Here is a 21,319-nt window from a genome sequence, read left to right as displayed (position 1 = left end):
TTCCCTCTCCCTCTCTTCCTCCTTCCCTAACTGTGGATTGAGCATAGCGCCTCACCGTGACTCCTGTCCGTTGAAGTTTTTTCAGATCGGGTCTTGCACGAACTTTGCCTGCAATTCTCTGACCTCTGCCTCTCAAGTAGCTGGGATTAGAGGTGGCTTCTCTCTTATTTTTATCTAAAGTATAACAAATCTACAATAAGTCTACCTTTTAAACTCTCTTTAAAATATTCTGTCAGCGCTTAATGATTTTAAGAAAATATACAACCACAATTATCTCACAAATTATACTTTAATCAAAATTTTAAAACCAATATTCAGTGGTTTGGGAGGGAGGGTGTCTTCTTTTTTTTTTTTTTTTTGTCAGTCGTGGGGCTTGAACTCTGGGCTTGGGCGCTGTCCCTCAGCTCTTCAGCTCAAGGCGAGCGCTCTACCACTTGAGCTACAGCGCCACTTCCGGTTTTCTGGTGGTTTATTGGAGATAGGAGTCTCACGGTCTCTCCTGCCCGGGCTGGCTTTGAACCGCGATCCTCAGATCTCAGCCTCCTGAGTAGCTAGGATTACAGGCGTGAGCCACCAGCGCCCGGCTAAGGGAGGGTGTCTTCTATAGGGAGAATCTCGTGTAAGTCTAGTCCCCAGACCCAGTGGCTGTTCCATCAGATGGATACAAATGTTCCATGGAACCCATAAGGTATTGGCACAGGTACTTCTGCTCGGCCTAATTCTTCAAAATTCTTGGCATCCAAGACAAGAAGAAAATTGCTCTTATTCTAGGATAGAAAAAGCAGTACTGAAATTTCCCCTTTTCTCAAAAAAAAAAAAATCTATCTTCACTGGCTGTGGAGTTCCTAATGAAGGGACCATGTTGGACTTTTTGTTGTTGTTGTTGGTTGTGGGGCTTGAACTCTGGGCCTGAGCTCTGTCCCTCAGCTCTTCAGCTCAAGGCGAGCACTCTACCACTTGAGCTACAGGGCCACTTCTTGTTTTCTGGTGGGTTACTGGAGATAAGAGTTTCACAGACTTTCCTGCCCAGGCTGGCTTTGAACCATGATCCTCAGATCTCAGCCTCCTGAGTAGCTAGGATTACAGGCTTTAGCCACCGGAGCCCAGTGTACTTATTTTTTTTAATCTATCCTCAGGACCATCCCTCTACCCATTGGCTCAATTGCTAAACAGGACTAACGAGGAAATCATGGCTGAAGTTTAGTCCTCAAGCAAAGGAAAAAATTGTTCATCCCAATAACTTTCCTAAGCTCTATTTGAGTTTTCTATCCTATGAGACAAGGAGATTCTTTCTTCATGTTAGGAATGCTTCCACTTTGTTACTTCAGAGCTACCTAAATGGCAGCATTTCAAAGTAGACTGGGATTTGCCATGACCAAACAGCAGGAATGCTAAATGCATGACAACAGGATTGAGCCCATGTCAGACATCACTAATCGACCACAGCACTTTCTCCGTCAAACCATTAAAAAGCCCTCAGAATCCTACACCACAGGCAGCCACTAATAATTGATCAAAGCTGGCACCTGACGTGAACCTATTTGCCATAGACTGCTGCAGACCAGCAGTCAGTTAGTGACTAACATCATTGAGATACCAAGCCTGGGCTTATAATACTGGACTTGGAAGTCCAGTAAGCTGAAACTGGAAACACAGGTGGTGGTATGAGCATTAGACAACAAGCCAGAAGATTTCAACACTGCTGTACCATGAAGGAATGTCGTGTCCCTTGCAACCTCTTCAAATGACCAATTCTATATCTGTAGAATGCTATCTCATCAAATTGTCTTCATGACTGAGATTAATATGAAAATACTTAGTAAATAACAAATTCCTGTTCAGCAGTAAATTGTTAAATGATGCTACAAGTGAGCTTCAAAACAATCACCAAGTATGGGTTGTGATTTCAAAGGGTAGGTAACAGTAAAGAAGGAAAGAGAAAGGAGAAGATAGCATACAGGCATCAAAATAAACTAGGTGGCATCACTGAATGTCACCCTCAAATGACTTAGTGCTACATATTCTTGATTTGTGACAAGGAGATACATTTACCTGGTTGGGAGTCACTACCACAGAAAGAATAACTCCACCATCTTCTTCTCCAGATCCTGGTACTGGTACAAACACAGGTTCTGAAGGATAAAAGCCATCTTCTCGCCAAACCTACCCCCCAAAAAAAGCATTTGATTGGGAAGTTTTCTGTAGTCTTGTGTTACACCCCATATAAATTTATTTGGTCTTCAACAGAATATTCCAGCAGTTGGGAAAAAAAGGACACTTTGGCTGGGATATAGCTCAGTGACAAAGCACTTGCCTAGCAAGTGCAATGTCCTGGGTTCAATCCCCAGGACCAAAAAAGAAAAGAAAAAAAATACAGTAAAAAAGTAACCCAAACCAAAAAAAAAAAAAAAATGAAGCTTGCTAAATTGGCTATGAGGGAGGAGCCTTTTGCAGCCCCTAGATTCTATCACCATCAAAGGTAACTTACACAATTATAATTTCCATCAACCTGAAAATACAGGTGTCCCAACAACCTTAACCCCGCAGTTCTCCAAAAACAGCATCAAACTTAGGGTTTATTTTCCAGGGCTTGGATTTTTTGTTAGATTCTCTAGAGAAAAACATATCCCTAAATTAAGTGATTCTATGGTTCTCCAACTTAAGAAAGTGGTGGAGCAATTTAAATATTAAAGACTCTGAAGCGCTAGCTTAAATAAAACTGAAGCAAAGTCAAATGGCAGAAGAGATCTTCGGAAACTGAAAAAAGGAAAGGAGTTTTCCTTACCTTCAAAGTCTTTTCCACCACATCAACCTTGATCAAAGAATCCCCCACCAAATGCCGAAAGCCACAGCCATAGAAGAAATGGTACTTTTTGCCATTGACTTGGCTATAGTTGATCTGAGGAAATTCAATTCCCCCTTCCAACTCTAGATCCTCATGATGTAGATCTTCGTGACAGCACCAGATCTAAAATGGATTTAAAGTGGTTACACAATTCTCCTCTTCAGAGTAGGTCGGTAAAGGGGGCTAATACTCAGTTTATGGCAGGGGTTGGACACGAAGGTTCTATAACACTTTTTTAACTTTTTACCAATCATAGGGCTTGAACTCAGGGCTTACGTGCCACCCCTGAGCTCTTTTGCTCAAGGCCAGGGCTCTGCCACTTTAAGCCACAGCTCCACTTCTGTTTTTCTGATGCTTCATTGGAGATAAGAGTCTCATGGACTGGGCTGGCTTTGAACTGGGCTCCTCCGAGCTCAGCTTCCTGAGTAGCTAGGATTACAGGCCTGTGCCACCAGCACCCAACCCTCAGGAGTCTGAAGTTCATCTGTTATCAGGTTTTGTATGTAAGTTGTGAGATGCCAGAGGAGGTACAAGTGCTTCATTATTCTGCTAAAGATAACTCATAGATAGGTAAAATGCTGAGGTAATGGTAACTTATCTAGAAGGTGGGGTTGGTCCCTGCCAATCTCACGCTCTTAGACTGCTCACCACGAGGAAGTTGCCCCTGTTTTGAGACTCTGAAGGGAGCGTCCACGCTGAGTACATTCCCAGCCAAGTTTCTGTGATTCTTGTACAAACAAGGTTCCCTGACCTCACCCTCCTTCTCAATTGCATGTTACGAAACCCATGGGTCGAGAAAGCTTGGGAAAACAGCCAAGTAACACACAACTGAAGTTCAAAGTTTTAATCAGTCTAATGTCCATTGGCAACATACCTTTCCATCACGCTGCTTCACAGCACTGGCTGACGAATAGGAGAGGGGATTGAGGTTCTGTCCATCCGGGACATTCTTGTTGATGTCAAGGGGCAAGACAAACCTTCGGGGGAAAGATCTGGCTACTGAGCTGTACACCTACACAGGAGAGAAATAAACAGGTGGAAAAAAAATACCCTTCAAAGCCCATCCTAGTCATTTCAACTCTGTCAACATCACTGGCATACCTAAGCTAATTACATAAATGATCATTGCCGTTCACCCACGCAACACATATTTGTTGATCACCTACTACGAGGTGGGAGACAATGTGGATACAGCAACAAGCAAAGCAGGTTTTGGCCTCATGGAACTAGTGGTGGAATAATGAGAAATCCAAAACTTAGATTTCTTTTTATATTATTTAATTAGCATCACACAAACAAATGACTAGATAGTCAAAGGTCTGAGGGACTAGAAAGTAACAAGGGATGCTCACTTTTTGAGATTTGATCCAGGCAAAATTCTATGAAGCAACAGATGAATCGAGCAGGCCCGATTGCTCTAACATTGCCCACTATTGAGAAAAAGCTTGTTTTCAGCACTCAGCCGTGGCTGGCTCCTGGGAACTGAATTTTGGGGACACTCTGTCCAGTAAGTTGTGTGAGGCCTTTTATCACGTGGTACTAGAGAGTCCAAAGAGTTTATGAACACCTGAACTCCCCTGGGTGGAGGTCTGCAGCTTTGGTAGGATTAGTCATGAAGGGAGGACTGCATGTTTTCACTATTGATTCCTAATACAAACTTGGCCTAGCCAGGCTGGGGTGAGCATTCCAGACAGATAATATTGCGTACATGTTGCTATGACAAGTTCCTGGAGGAATTAAGTATGCTCTGTGGGATTCCACTGGGAGCCGACTGTTACAAGTTTGTGCTGGACTCTGTTCGTGCACCTTTTCCTTTTTCTCACTTCGCTTTGGATCTTTGTGTTTGCTCAATCAGAGCGTGAATGTAACAGTAAGCTGAGCCTGGTGAGTTCTCCTTGTGAATCACTGAGGTTGAGACTCAATCCCAGCAACTCCTTTTCTACTGAAATGATGTATACGTGGAAGAGTCAGAGAAAATAACAGGATTTTCTATTCATGGGGCTGTGATCCAAGGATCAAGGGCAAACTCAGCAGACAAAGCCATAAAACTTTGATCTCTATTAAAAAAAAAAAAAAAAAAGAGCCCGAACTGAAGCATAGCCCAAATGGTAGAGCATCAGCCATGAGTGGGTTCCAGCTGTAGTACTGACACACAAAAATAAACCAGTATAAATAAAAATTTAAAAAATAAAAATCATAGCTGACAAAACTACTGATAGATCCAATTTACATTTTGTAATACAAGGGAAAATGTTACCTCAGATTCAGTGTTGGGAAGAACTGATTCCCTTCAGTTACATGAGCTGATACACTGGGAATGTTATTTTTCTATCCCTTCCAGGAAACTTAAATATGTTTAGTGCTTTTGTGTAATGTAGAATGAATTATAACTGCTTCCTACTGCATACAAAGGCTGCCTTTTTACCCTGCTTTTTATTTATTAGGTATTAAATAGTCTACTTCAGATTACATTGATAAATGATAAATCTATTTCTTTAAAACTACTCCACCTCCTTTTTTTTGGGGGGGGGGTCCGGTCGTGGTGCCTGAACTCTGGGCCTGGGCTCTGCCCCTCAGCTCTTCAGTTCAAGGCTAGCGCTCTACCACTTGAGCCACAGCGCCACTTTTGGCTTTTTTCTTTTTGCTTATGTGGTGCTGAGGAATCGAACTCAGGGCCTCATGAATGCAAGGCAAGCGCTCTACCACTGAGCCAACTTCCCAGCCCTTTGCCACAAGGGAACAAGATAAACTGGAAATTCCCAAGCCAAAGCCCAATCTTGTCTATTCAAAATCACCCTAATAATACAGATGTTTACCTGATCGAGCCCTTCACCTGCTTTCCGGAGATTCTGTAGTTGGTAGACATCCAGAACTTTTCCATCATCTTGACAACACATATCTATCACAACACAACCTTTGTCCTCAAAGGCATTGATTTGATGAAAAGTAATGAAAGATTTGCTGTAGTACCTCCCTGGAAGAGGCTGGAAGGGAATACAAAAACAAGTTCTAAGAGATTTATTTCCTTTCCTAATTTTTCATTTGTTTTGTCTTATGTTTTGGGTGATTTTTTTTTTTTGAGAGGGAAGTCCTGAGATTTGAACTCAAATTCTTCCCATTGCTAGGAAGGTACATCCCTATTTTGAATTTTCCTCATTACATGACACATTTAAAAGATGTTTAAAAAAAAAAAGGTGGAGGCTGGGAATGTGGCTTAGTGGTAGAGTGTTTGCCTAGCATACATGAAACCTTGGGTTCAATTCCTCAGTACCACATAAACAGAAAATAAATGAAAGAAATAAAACGTAGGAGAAAAAATTATTTTAAAAAAAGGTCGACTAGAATATAGAAGCAAACCTGTTTGATTCATAAACATTGCCTACTAAGTCAACATTATTAATCAATGAACTGAGACTATTTGATATAGAACAATCAACTGCTCCAAAACTTTAAAAATTTCTCATTAAATGTAGTCTAACATTTTAAAGGATAAAAAATCCTCAACTCTAACTGCAAGGTAAAATAGAAAACATTACTATTTAGTATAGGTAAGATAAATGAAGTAACTGATCTTTGAAAAACATACTTTATTAATTCTATACTTTATATATTCTAAAATTTTCATCATGATATTTAGGAAGAGTAAATTTAGAATATTATGTACTTACAGAGATAAAATATAAACAAATAAACATAACAGCACTAGTTTTAATCAAGAATATAAAAAATATTCAACCAAGCCAAGCATTGGTGGCTCACGCTTATAATCCTATCTACTTAGGAGGCTGAGATCTGTGGATCATGGTTCAAAGCCAGCTGGGGCATAAAATCACTGTGAGACTCTCATCTCCAATTAATCACTCAAAAACCGGAAGTGGAGCTGTTGTTCAAAGTGGTAGAGTACTAATCTTTAAGCAAAAGAGCTCAGGGACAGTGCCCAGGCTCTGAGTTCAAACCCTACAACCAACAAAAAAGAAAAAAAAACTCCAACCAACAGGCTTGAACTTTGATGGGATGATCATAATGATCTATCCAGAAGTCACAAAAAAAACTAAAATGTCATTACAAAAGTTTTAGATCTCTACATAAACCGCACCCACCTTTACATCTATTATGATATGGAAAACCCATGCCAAGAGAGTTTCTTAGATGCCAATCTAATTGAATCAGATAACTAAAAGTATACAAGCATTTCCTATAATTTTCCAGCATGCAAAACCCACTATACTAATTAATGAGTAGGTAGCCTAGCCAACAGAAGATCAAAATATCCTTATTTAGGAGGGTCTTAAAAATAACTCCTGATGAAGGTTTAAAAAAATTAATCCTATAGAAATTCACCTTTGAGACCAAAAAAAGAAATTATCAAGTACATTCAAAATACTCTACCTGTCCAGTGTGTTTATCCACAATGTGAAACCGTGTGTTTTGTTGGGGTTCCCAACTTATCCCATCGGAAAAAGGCTTTCCCCAAATTTTAGAAGTGGCAATTTTCCACAGATTCATCTTTAGAGGCTGTTCGATGAAGATTATGTAGTTCCTTGTCATTCCTACAATATTCCAGGAAACAATCACATGTTATTTAGCAAACTGGTGTGGTCAGAATGTGACCATTTCAAGGTTCTTTCTGAATGCCAACCTAAGTAGCGACTGGCCCAAAGTACTTCACTGTGCACTAGCTCTGCTGTATGTGTTTCTTGTTCCTATGGAACAAAAGGGAACTGCTAAAAATAGTTCAACGTCCTCACTAACTTCTGTATCTTTTGTTTCTTTTCAAATTATTTGTTTAGGAACAAAGAAGTATAATGTTAAAGTATTGTTTATGTTTTGTGCGTCTATTCCTCAAGTCCCTTCCTATTTAATATGGGAGACTGACTTCTTGATAAGTCATTATGATCATCCCACTCAGAAGTAATTTGGCAATAACAATTTACAATAGAAGAAGTAAAAAAAAAAATCTGGGTCAGAGCTGAAACCATTACAAGTTCCCTCCCAAAATATAATCAGGACCTTCTCATGTATGAATATTATTTGTAGTCTTTAAAGTAGCCTAATTTTTTTTGTCAGTCATGGGGCTTGAGCTCTGGGCCTGAGCACTGTCCCTCAGCTCTTCAGCTCAAGACTACCACTCTTCTACTAGAGCCTCAGCACCACTTCTGGTTTTCTGGTGTTTAATTGGAGACAAGCATTTCATGGCCTTTCCTGCCCAGGCTGTCTTTGAACCACAGTCCTCAGATCTCAGCCTCCAGAGTAGCTAGGATTATAGAACCACCAGCACCCAGTTTAGCCTAAAATTTTGAATTGTCACTCAAATTTTTATTAATTGCTTATTTAAAGCAACTCTATCTCTTTACGCATCTAAGCTAGTAAGAAGTACATGATGGGGCTGGGAATGTGGCTTAGTAGTAGAGTGCTTGCATAGCATGCATAAAGCCCTGGGTTCAATTCCTCAGCCACATAAACAGAAAGGCAGAAGTGGCACTGTGGTTCAAGTGGTAGAGTGCTAGCCTTGAGCAAAAGAAGTTCAAGGACAGTGCCCAGGCCCTCAGTTCAAGCCCCAGGACTGGCAAAAAAAAAAAAAAAAAAGTACATGATGAAACAGAATAAATTTAACTGACATTAAAATGCAAGCCTGGTCTCATTATCATCATACTCTGGCACATTACCAGCATAGACCTTGATAAGACAAGCCCCTCCCATAAAAGTACATTAAGGCATTAAGCCAAGGCCCAATTCACTGTGTCTTATCTCCAGGCTCACCAAAGCTGTGGTAGTAGGATGGCTTCATTGCTTGTGTAGGAGCAATAGAGCATATCACCTGAGCCCCATGAATTGTCTCTTCTGGGTTGCTCTTCTCTGGGGGAACCCGAATAACATTATAGCAGGAACCTGGAAACAGATTTTTTTTTTATTGTTTTATATACAGAGTAAAAGATAAACTGCCTTTGTCAAAGACTTGGCATATTTGTAAGCACAGCTATGGATAGATTTAACAAATAGTATGGTTATGTAGCCACTGGACAAATGATTAGTTAGAAGATACTGAATTATCATGCTGGTGTTAGAATTACCAGTGTAGGTCATGACAAATTTGGATAACGTGGAATTTTGTAGTCTCCAATCTCCCAATCTCCCTCTCTCCCTTCTTTCCTTCCCCCTTTCTTCCTTTCTTCCTTTCTTTCCTTCCTTGAAAGAGGGTCTTGAACCTTTAATCCTCCTGCCTCAGTTTCCCAACTGCTGGGATTACAGGCATGCATCACCATTCCCAGTTCCAATCTTTTTTGAACAAGGAAATAAAGTAATTTTCAATTTGCTCATTCTGCAACAACTTGTTGAGTATATTCCAAACATTACCCTAAAGGATTCTAAATGCTATACTCTAGGTACTCTATATGGCAGTGTGTGGGGAAAAAAAATCTGGTCTCTTATAAGGCTTAAATCCTAATAAATAATATAAGTAAAAATGCAATGCATCAGATGATAATAAGTCTAATGGAAAAGAAGCCAGAGAATGGGGCTCTATAGTGATTGGAAAAGGTTGGGAGCCACTATTTGTGTTTTTAAATATGGTAGTCTGGGAAGTCTTCATTAAGTAGATGATGTTGAGGTAAAGACCTGGGGGAGATGAGGAATAGAGCCTTAAAGACACTTGGAGGAACGCCTTCAAGGCAAAGGGAATCAGAACTACAGAGGTTCTTAGACAGGACCCGGGTTAACCAATTTGGAAGGCTCAAATACCAGCAAGGAAACCAGTTCATAACATGTAAGGAGAGCACAAGATCTGAGCCAGAGATGGATGCAAGTGCAAACAACCAATCTGGATGCTACATTGAGTATATGCTGCATGGGGCAGTGGAAGTAGCAAAGAAATAGTTGAGAGGTAAGAGTTCAGTAACAGAGGGCTCAAAATAGAGTGGTGAGGGCTGGGAAGGTGGCTCAGTGGCAGGGTGCTTGCCTTGGATGCATGAGGCCCTGGGTTCAATTCTCAGCACCACATATACAGAAAAAGCAGGACGTAGTGCTATGGCTTCAGTGGTAGAGCACTAGCCTTGAGCTGAAGAGCTGAGGGACAGGGCCCAGGCCCAGAGTTCAGGCCCCACTACCGACAAAAAAAAAAAAAAAAATAGAATGGCGAAGAAGTGGAGATGTGGTTAACTGTAGAGTAAAAAGCTAAGCGATAGTGCCCAGTCCCTGAGTTCAAACCCTAGCACCTGGCACAAAACAAACAAACAAAACATCATATTTTCTATGGTGGTAAAAGAGCACTGAATGCCAAACTGATTAATATGAAGACTTGTCTTAAATAAACATTAAAAACTAGTTGGGCTGATTAATGTTTAAAGCATTTTTATTAATTTTTAAAAGGGTTTTTTTTTAGGTATCTGGAAAGTTTAAAATAATGAAAAGCTTTTTAGTTCCTAAAAGTAGAAATGAAACCCAGGCATTTTTATTTTATTGCTATGAGAATCTCTAAATCTAATGTCGCTTAGGGCAAGTTAGTCAAGTTTCCCAGTTACATGTATATTGAGCTCTACTTCAAAAGCCTCTCTTTGAATGAGACAATCAAGGGGAAAGGAAAAAGAAGTTCATTCATTGGGAATTAGGATTAGACATTATGAGAAGTATTTCCTGTCTTGGCAATTCAATGAAAGGGTGATTATTCAGTTCACGGCATTGAACACTTCGTAGTCACTGAACTTTTCTAACTACAGGTCTTGAAGGCACTAAGCAAGACAGATACTCAGAAAACCTAATGGATGAATGTCCAGGAAAATCTGCCCTGCCCTGGACTGTGGGTCTAATTCTAGTTGACTTCTCCAGGCATCAGTGTAGACAACAAATTGAGGGGAAGTAACAAACACAACCTCTGGTGACACTTCCCCTTGTGACTGGTGGCCAAGTTTCTCAGCGAGACCTCAAGACTCACATTAAAAACTTTAGCTTCTCAGTTGGGCACTGGTGACTTGGTTCCAAGTCAGCCCAGGAAGATAAATCAGTGAGAATCTTATCTCCAATGAACCAGCAAAAGCCAGAATGGAAGTGGTGGCACAAGTGGTAGATAGCCAGCCTTGAGTGAGTGAAAAAAATGAAGTGAGAATACAAGGCCTGGAGTTCAAGCCCCAGTCCCAACACACACACACATACACACACACACACACACACACACACACACACACACACACACACACACCAGTCCCAATACACACACACACACACACACGAAATCCTTTCACGCTATTAATCATAAAAATTTAAGTTATACAAATAGTAAAGTGTTAGCTGGACCAGTGTGAGCTCCAGGTACAGTCTCCAGCACTTACCAAAAAAATAAAGTTACGTTGAAAAGCACAAATGGGAAATAGGGGTGACATTGGGAAAAAGGGGTGATATGGATCAAGATATATTGTATTTATAAACTGCTCTGTTGAATGGCAATTCCTTGGTACAACTACTTAAAGATATTTTTAAGGGACAAATGGAAAAAAAATAAGCTATAAAATCAGGTGCTAAAGGACCTCTAAACAGATGCTAAATATTGTATATTTTAAGTTCAGTAATGCCAATTCGGATGTTTCCTTCTGAGTCTTTTTTAAAAATGTTTTTATTGTTATTACAAAGGTGATATACAAAGGGGTTACTTATGAAAGTCAGGTAATGAGTAAATTTCTTTTTAGATAGTGTTACCTCTTCCTTCACTTTCTCCCAGTTTTTCCCCTCCACCTCTCCCACAAGTTGTATAGCTCATTTTCAATATAATGTCCAGTGAGCACAACTGATCCTTCTGAGCCTTTTGAATGAAATTTCATGTCTCCATCTTAGCCAACATGGAACCATGTGAAGACAACCGATTTCCCAATTATCTCTAAGAAAAAGAAGCCACAACCTCCCCCCAAAGCTGCATTCCCATTTCACCTCGTGGCCCATAGGAGTTCCCCAGATTGTATGCTGTTCCATCAGGGTCGAAGTGAGGGTGTGCGGTTGCTCCATTCACAGCAATGAATTTGCTCCAGTCCACCTATGGGGTTAAGACCATGAGAGACTGTTAAGTGTCCCACGTGCAGAACTCTGTCGATACTCATGACTATAGGGACACATCAACTACAGTAAAAATAACAAGTGAAAACTGCAGTATATGCCCTAATTTCTTTTCTCTGAGAAATCCAAAGTATCTTGCCTAATTAAAGTAAAAAGAAAATGAGACTGAAAAACAAAACCCACAAGAAAAAAATGCCAACCAGAACAACAGCCCCAAAAAAAAGAGAAAGAAAGGAAGGAAGGAAGGAAGGAAGGAAGGAAGGAAGGAAGGAAGGAAGGAGAGAAAAAAAAAAAGAAAAGAAAAGCCATGAGTAGATTTGGCCAAGATTATAGAGAAGTTCAAAAAAAAAAAAAAAGAGCAGCAATTACAACTTTGTTTTAGGATTTTTTGCTATTAAATCACCTTTTGTTCAATTATGTCACAGAATCTTTTGGGGGGGGGTTGTTTTTTTTTAGTTTTTTTTTTTTTTGGTTTGGTCGTGGGGCCTGAATTCTGGGCCTGGACAGTGTCCCTCAGCTTTTCAGCTCAAGGCTAGCACTCTACCACTTGAGCCACAGCGCCACTTCCGGCTTTTTTCTTTTTGCTTATGTGGTGCTGAGGAATCGAACCCAGGGCCAAAGGCATGCAAGGCAAGCACTCTACCACTGAGCCACCTTCCCAGCCCCATGTCACAGAATCTTATCAATACTGATGTATTTATTTTATTGTATTTTTGTAGTGTCAGTACTGGGTCTTCACATCTGGGGTCTGCACTCTTCACCTTTTGCACTCAAAGCTGACATTCTACCAGCTAAGGTACACCTTCACTTCCCAATTAAAATCTTAATTTGGAGGCTGGAGGCATGGCTTGAGTAGTAGAGCACCTGCCTAGCAAGCCTAAGGATTTGAGTTCAAACCCTAGTAATAAAAACATGTGGCTTAGTGGTAGAATGATTGCTTAGCATGCATGAGGCCTTGGGTTTGATTCTTCAGTATCATATAAACACTACAACTAAATAAAATCTATTAAAAAAAACATCATACATACACACAGAGAGTTTGAATTTTCTTCTGAAATTGTATTTTTCAGGTGAAAATGGGCCTGTCAAAGTGAACAGCACTCCCCTTTTCCTTGGCCTTCAGATATCAAGACTTAAGGAAAACTTTTCAAATTATCTTCAAGGAAAATTAACCACACATAAACCATTCGAACCAGAACAGACAGCCAAGATAACCTAAATTAGTACATATCTTTGTTTTGGTATGGTTAGTTCTTATTGTTATTATAAAGATGGTATACAAGGGGATTACAATTACATAAGTCAGGCAATGAGTACATTTCTTTTTTCTTTTTCTTTTTTTTTTGGGGGGGGGGGATCCGGTCGTGGGGCCTGAACTCTGGGCCTGGGCGCTGTCCCTCAGCTCTTCAGCTCAAGGCTAGTGCTCTACCACTTGAGCCACAGCACCACTTCCAGCTTTTTTTCTTTTTGTTTATGTGGTGCTGAGGAATCAAACCCAGGGCCCCATGCATGCAAAGCAAGCGCTCTACCAGTGAGCTACCTTCCCAGACCCAGTACATTTCTTTTTTGGACAATGTCACCTCTTCCCCTCACTCTTTCCCAGTTTTCCCCTCCTATCCCTGCTTTCAAGTTGTATCTTTCATCTTCAACATAGTGTCTGGTGAGTACCAACCACTGCTGCATTTGTTCACCCTCTGTGGTGTAGTTATTAAAGCCCCAAGGTCTTGCTTCAGGTATCTACTATTCGAAATAGCATTTTTGAATGGAAAGAAATGTTATGATCTAATTTGTTCATTGTTTGAACCAATACCCACCTTCTCTGTGTTGTCCAGAGTTTCGATGTCCACTTTGTTCATAAAATTGGTCTCGGTGCTAATGTAGTAATCGCCCTTGTACTTCACATAGTTGACATTGGTGTTGTCCGTCATGACTGAAACCAAACATCCCAACTATTTTATTACCTGAGAAAAAGCCATTGCAACACCTTTCCACTCCCCAAAAAATACTTCTGAAGATTTGTATTCGTGTAGATTGTCATACATCATAATCCTTTCAAGAGTCATTTCTAACGCCGGCAATTCTAGACATGTTAAAGACTGCTTACCTGGAGGTACAAACCTGGACATAAAACGTTCAAAAATATTCCTGCATGGGTCCGGAAGAGCCAGTGTGCCAAATTCTGAGATCACAATTCGATTAGCAGCCGTGTTGGCTTTGTATGTGTCGCTCTGTAGAAACTTGCTCCTGTATGTCACACTGCCTTCCTCCATCCTGAACTGGTGAAGCAAAGCCATTCCATCAAACCAGTGATTGTACCTGCAGATAGCAGCAAGGAACAGAAAACACTGAACAGTAGGGAAAGTGGAAGGCTAACATGAGGGCTGGCACGATGGAGCGCGTTTCAGATAGAGAGGTAAGAAGATGGCCTGTTCTTCCAGCACCACCTGATTGGTCAGAGAACTTGAAATTTAAAAAAGCAAAAAACTTACTAACATAGTTGTGGGGGGCGGGGGTATTGTAACACTTCCACACAAGTATAAAACATATCAAAACACAAAAAAAAGTGGGCACCAGTGGCTCACACCTGTCATCCTAGCTACTCAGGAGGCTGAGATCTGAGGATCACCCTTCAAAGCCAGCCTGGGCAGGAAAGTCCATGAGACTCTTATCTACAATAAACCACTAGAAAACCAGAAGTGGTGCTATGATTCAAGTGCTCGCCTTGAGCTGAAGAGCTCAGGGACAGTGCTTAAGCCCAGAGTTCAAGGCCAACAACTGGCAAAAAAAAAAAAAAAAAAAAAAAAAAACCTATTCCAGACAACCTTAACCTATCAAAAAGCTCATGTTCCACACAGGGCTGAAGAAACACCTTCTAGTTGTGACTCCTGAGATAATTCTGATCTCTATAACTAAAAGCAAAACAACTAGAGGACATAGGAAAGTTTGGCACTTTCCAAGAGTTACCTTCATATGTTATGCATATTGAAATGTCCGTCTCTTACCTTGCCCATGTTATTGTAACCCCTCTGTATGGTATTTTCACAAAAATAAAAAAAATGTCAGTCTCCTTTCTGTTCTTTTTTCAACTTTATCACAATTATGCTAAAGTAAAACACATGCTTGACCTTACACAAGTTATTCTGGTCCTTACAATTATACTAGAAATTATGTGTTTAAATATTATACAATTATACTAGAAATTATGTGTTTAAATAATAAGATATTGAAAAACTGGCAGGAAAACTTGGTGGTCTTGTTTTTTAAATGAGTTTATCATGTGGTCCTTTCTTTCACATGCTTGTCAGACTAAATGCCTCATACTTTCAGTAGGAATAAGCAACTTTAACAGCATTGTCTTCAAAGGCAATGATTGCCTGGTGCTGGTGGCTCACGCTTATAATCCTACCTACTCAGGAGGTTGAGATCTAAGGATCACCTACATCAAAGTCTGCCTGGGCAGATAAAGCCTGTGAGACTCTTTAACAATTAACTACCCAAAAAATCCTGAAATGAAGTTATGGCTCAAATGGTAGAGCACTAGCCTTGAACATAAAAGCTCAGGGACAGCACCCAGGCCCAGAGTTCAAGCCCCAGGACTGACTGGCACACACACACACACACACACACACACACACACACACACACACACACACACACACACACACACACACACACACACACACACACACACACACACACACACACACACACAGAGGCAATGGTTCCTACAAACGGGACTAGAAGAGGGATTTGGTCATTCACATTCATAACAACACTATTCACACAAACCAGAAGATGGAAGAAATTCAAATGTCCATCAATAGTTGAATGGAATAAACCAAATGTTTCGCAAAGGTTCAAGCATGCCTCTCCAATATATGCCACTTGGACAGACTGGTTATTTTGAATTGAAAACACTTGAAAAATAGCAGCTGCAAGAAGAGCACTGTGACCTCCTAATGGCTTTTACCAAAAGCAGAAAATAAAAGTCCCATGTGAGAGCATCCTCCCTGTACCAGAAGGAAGATGTCCCTGGAGATGGGGACAGACATCTGTTAAATTAACCCTACTTTCAGCCACTTCCCTGGAACCAAGGAAGTACCCTCCTCTATAACCTTACCTTGTCACATTTTCACAAGCACTACTCTTTACCTAACATAGTATGCAAGCTTTAGGTCATCATTTTTCTTGTGAGGAACATGTAAAAATTACTAAAGAAAATGTGTGTGCCCTTCTCCTCCTATTAATCTTCCTGACAGGTGAAAGGCTAATTCTTGGGTCCTGCTAATGATTCTCAAGAGGTAAAGAACATAAAATGTCAGCCAGCTCCTAAAAGTAATGGTCATTCACACTGTGTAGCAATTGTAAAAGGCTTATAATAGTGTGATTTTTTTTAAAAGCAAAACCAAAAAAATTCCAAATGACTGCAATTGCCTGAAACAAGTCTAAAGCCAAAAAAGTAGAGTGCCTACCTAGCAATCACAAAGCCTGAGTGCAAAGCTCAGTACCATTAAAATAAATAAAATAATAAATAATAAAATAATAATAAAAATAAGAACATGCCCAATAGGAGAAACTGAAAGAGGCCTCTGTGCAGGGACATTTGAGGTGAGGGAGAGGGTGGTAGGAAGGGAAGCCATGCCCTTCCTTCAGAACTTGTGAAAGTGCTCAGAAGTCACATACAGAGCTCCTGATCCCTTCTTCTTTTTGGCATTAAACCCACAGACAGATTCAAGTTTACAATAGTCTGCAGAGCAGAAGCAGTAAGACATTTTTTTTTTCTTTTTGTTAGTCATGGGGCTTGAACTCTGGGCCTGGGCACTGTCCCTTAGCTCAGCTCTTCAGCACAAGGCTAGCGCTCTACCACTTGAGCCACAGCACCACTTCCAGTTTTGTGAGTGGTTTATTGGAGATAAGAGTCTCACAAACTATTCTGCCCAGGCTGGCTTTGAAGGGTGATCCTCTGATCTCAGCCTCCTGAGTAGCTAGGATTATAGGCATGAGCCACCAGCGCCCAGCAACAGTAAGACTTTTGAAAAATAATTCTCTTTTTTTTTTTCTCCTATAGGTTATGGTTTTCCTATCTGCAACCACAAGGATCAAATGGCTGCGTCCACCTCAGAAAGGAAATAGATATGAATGTATGTTCCATAGACTCTGTCCATGTCAGGAAATTTAGGCTTACTCATCCTTCCCAAACTCAAACTTCCCAGGTCCAACTCGAAAGAGATAGCCATGGAGCCACTTAGGAATATGCCCTTGGACTTGAGCAGAGATGGTCTGTAGAGTCTCCTCCACCGTGGTCACCAGTGGTGCAATGCATGGCAGATTCTGCTGCTGTCCCGAGATAGTGCTTTTCACATGAGTATTCCCAGTGTACTTCTTCATTGCTGCAGAAAGCAAGCCAAAAGCACAGAAAAGGTTACCAGGTTCTAGAAACATGGACATTTCCCTCACAGACTGATGGCTTGAATGAAATGTGAACCTGACAACAACTATGAAAAATAAGACATTTTATTCTTAGATTTCCTGGTGCTTTGATTCTCCATTTTTGAACCACAACAGTGTGGCTCAAATTGCATTCCTTGTAACACTTATCTGCCAAAGAATTAACTTGAGACTTCAATTATACGACTATGACTATTTTTTATAATTGGCCAATGCTTGTCTTTTTCACAGGAATAATTCTACATTCTAGCTATAGATGAGAATTAGCAATTTCACTGTTACATGTTTTCTAAAAAGACCCTCATTCAAAATTATCATAATTACATTCATCCTAGTACAAGAATGTGAACATAGTGACTTTTGTGCATTTAGCAGGATGTGAAATTTAATTTCTTCCATTTGAATGGTTTATACATGAAAGTACATGCATTTTTCTAGAGGGCATCATAAATTAAACTATACAGTATTATGAAATTACCTCAAGTCCAAAAGACACAAGAACTAAAATGTCTAACTATATACAAGGAGCTGAAAATTGATCCTATTGTTTCATTTTTACTGAATATTCACAAGATTAGCTATTGCAGAGGGGTAAGTAAATATATAATTATTTGAGTACATTACAGTCCTTCTGCCTAGCAAGTATAAGCCCCTAAGTTCAACCAAAGTACTACAATAAATAAAATCATTTGTTTCATAAAAATTTTGGAATCAGGTCAGGGCCCTAAGTTCACATCCCAGCAAAAACCTCCCTTACTAAAAAAAAATGTAACAGTGATACCAAAGTTTAGACTCAAAAATGAACAATGATATTATTTTCCTCATCAGGTTTTTTCCATTCTTTTAGAACATTATGTTGCAGTATTATATTTATGACCAATTTCATTTCAATCTCTCATTCAGTTTGGAGCATATTAAGAGTTCATTAACTTTCCTACAATTTAGGTAAGTCCAACTATTTCCTGATTTCCCAATAAAATTCACTTTTTCTCTGACTGCCCTTCCTAAAATCTCTCCCCAAGAAAATTAGAATTAGGAATGAAGCAAATACTTCCAGCTTATATCTCTCATCATAATTAAATACAACTGATACTTCCCAAAGAATAAATAATTCCGTGACTGGTTCTTTTTCTTCCTTATCATTAATATCCCTAAAGCATTACCTTGGACCCTTGCTCTTTAATCTCAGCACTCTCTCCTTGTAATCTCATCTAATCTCGATGCACTGGTTACTTCTTTTTTTTTTGGGGGGGGGTCCGGTCATGGGGCCTGAACTCTGGGCCTGGGCACTGTCCCTCAGCTCTTCAGCTCAAGGCTAGCGTTCTACCACTTGAGCCACAGTGCCACTTCTGGCTTTTTTCTTTTTGCTTATGTGGTACTGAGGAATCGAACCCAGGGCCTCAGGCATGCAAGGCAAGAGCTCTACCACGGAGCTACCTTCCCAGCCCTGCACTGGTTACTTCTAAGAGGTGACTCTCAATATTTCAAAATAGAATCTTTCATTTTCACCCTTCTAAGTCAATTTTTCTACCAGCTACATCACCTAACTTCAAGATCTCTCAAGGCCTTCTCTGCTGTCTTTTATATTCCCTGGGCCACCAGAGGGGATGCTACAAGAGGCAACATAGAGAAGCCTTTATATGTTACTGGGGCTCAAAAAGTATGGAAATGGGTTGTAGCTTGGTGGTAGCACACTTGCCTAGCTTATATAAGGCCCTGGATTCAATCCCCAGCACCAAAAAAAAAAAAAAAGACAAGAATAAGAAGTCCACAAGTGTGCATAGGGGAGAGCCCCATTCTACTTTTACAAGTTCTACCTTCCTGGGAAGATCCAAAAATTGTTCCCCCTGGTCTGAACCTGTCCCTACCATGCTAAAGCCTCAATTTCTCTTTCCTGCCACCTCCTTTCTTATGTCCTAATTTAGGGCCTAAATATCCTAATTTAGGATATTTTACTGCCTTATATTTGGGAGGAGAAACTAGATAGGGGATCAAACTACCCTTTACACCAGAGCTTTCTAATCAGTGAGCCACTTGATCCCCTAGGCTCTTGAGGTTGACCAGAGGCCCCAGCCCAATTTCCCTAAGTAACCCACCAGGACTCCAGATCCCAGCCAACGTAACCCAATGCACAGTAAAGGTATTACCATATATGCTGCCTGTAATGTGTACCCTATGAAACCAATTGGAAAATACTGTGACAGAATTAACTTTCCTAAGTATATATCTGATTGTATCATATAGCCCTCCAGAAAATCTTCACAAATGGCTTGTCATTGTCAACCAAGTACAGTCTAAACTGCTTGGCAGAAAGTGATGAAGATCTTCTACTGTCTTATCCCAGACTACCTGGCCAGTTCTGGCTCTCATTGTTTTCCACACCAGTCCCACTCTCTTCTCATAATTATACGGTTCTCTACTTAGGATATTTCCCAACTCCTTCATGCATCCAACTCATCTTTCAACATCCCCATAGCAAGAACTGATTCTTCTTAGAACTCACACCACAGCTCCTGATAGCTCTCTTATGGCCCTATCTTATTCTGTTTTATATGATAAAGGTGAATGTACTTTATATTTTCTACTATCAGTACTCCTTGAGTACAAAGTCTAGTTTTTGTCTGCCCTCTTATATTACTAACATATTGCCTTGCATAATGAAAGCACTAAATTGTTGGATTAAATAATTTCAAAATTACAACGCATAGCTGTGAGTTGATAGTTCTATAGCTCTCAATTTCAAAATATAAAAAATAAATCAAGTAATTTACTTAGAAAGCTACCAAAAAAAAAAAAAAAAAAACACTACAGATTTCAAGGTAGTCTCCCAGAATGCCAGTAGATAAAAACAATTACTTTAGAACAGCTAGAAGTAATTTTCATTTAGAAAAGTCTGACTAAGGGCTGGGAAGGTGACTCGGGGGTACAGTGCTTGCCTCACATGCATGAGACCCTGGCTTCGATTCCTCAGCACCACATAAGCAGAAAAAAACCAGAAGTGGCACTGTGGCTCAAGTGGTAGAGTGCTAGCCTTGAGCTAAAGAGCTGAGGGACAGTGCCCAAGCCCAGACTTCAGGCCCCACGACTGACACACAAAAGAAAAGTCTGACTAATGAGTTGTCTTTCCTATTACACATTCAAACAAAAGAATCCTCAAACAGAAAGTGTATAACGGGAAACGCTGTTCTCCCTAACAACAAACAAATGAATCTGCTTCTTCCTCTTTTCACTTCCGGCTGGGCAGAGTTGCGGTTTCTATCTTCTCTACACCGCAAGGAAAGGTTCCGAAGCTGTCGGTAATCTTCGGGAAACAGACACATAAGTCTAAGTACAAACTGGTAGGAAGAGGAAGGGGAAGAAAAAGAAGGGGGTAGGGGCCAAGTCCCCTACCTGAGAGCTGGCGCATTACCATAGACAGAAAACCCACAGTGGTGGTACAGAGACTGCTGACAAAACGGAGACAGATTCAAGGAACAGTTTTTGAATACAGTTCAGCAGCAGCAGCAGCAGATCCAGTGTTCTCCAAATCCTCAGGCTCCCTGGCAGCTTTAAGCACCGCTGAACAGTAAACATGCACAGAACTTCCTGGGTTCTCCTTGGCTCAGGGACAGAAGAGGGTGGGGAAAGGAGTAAGGGGCCGGGCTTCAGAACGCCAATAAATCTCCGCATCTCATTTCCCAGGCAAGTATCCTAGTAAACCATTTATCAATTATCTTTAAATATTAAAATGAGACCCCCTAGTGGTGGGTGGTGTTCCCCACCCCACCCCCTGACTTTCCTGACTGTCCTGACTCTGTCAAGTCAGAGGGACCCATTCGATGGCTTGCATCATGCCACTCCTTGTGTCTGAAAGATGGAGAGTAATACCCAATTTTAGACTGTCAATAAAGGTCTCCATAATCAGGCAGAAGAGGCTTACCTTTTGTCCTCTGCTGTTCCATAATTTCATCCTTCCTCCTCTTCTCTGTTCATTAATTTTACAAATATTTT

General features: G+C 40.5%; 1 protein-coding gene across 1 annotated transcript; it reads right to left on the bottom strand.

Annotated features, from left to right (window-relative positions):
- Positions 1 to 270: 270 nt before the first annotated feature.
- On the bottom strand, positions 271 to 20,901 carry Bco2 (beta-carotene oxygenase 2). Its single transcript, XM_070038448.1, has 12 exons — positions 20,720 to 20,901; positions 17,067 to 17,271; positions 13,986 to 14,197; positions 13,696 to 13,811; positions 11,759 to 11,861; positions 8,606 to 8,734; positions 7,235 to 7,395; positions 5,662 to 5,829; positions 3,720 to 3,857; positions 2,786 to 2,968; positions 2,053 to 2,163; positions 271 to 767 (listed from the first exon to the last, which is right to left on the bottom strand). Exons 1-12 carry the CDS (start codon positions 20,739 to 20,741, stop codon positions 654 to 656), a joined length of 1,662 nt encoding a protein of 553 aa, XP_069894549.1. The 5' UTR covers positions 20,742 to 20,901; the 3' UTR covers positions 271 to 653.
- Positions 20,902 to 21,319: the final 418 nt, after the last annotated feature.

Source organism: Dipodomys merriami, unplaced genomic scaffold, assembly GCF_024711535.1.
Source record: "Dipodomys merriami isolate MVZ:Mamm:240054 unplaced genomic scaffold, mDipMer1.0.p SCAF_29, whole genome shotgun sequence".
Lineage (NCBI taxonomy): Eukaryota > Metazoa > Chordata > Mammalia > Rodentia > Heteromyidae > Dipodomys > Dipodomys merriami.
The sequence above is the reverse complement of the archived record's forward strand: the minus strand, read 5'-3'. Positions and strand labels throughout refer to the sequence as shown.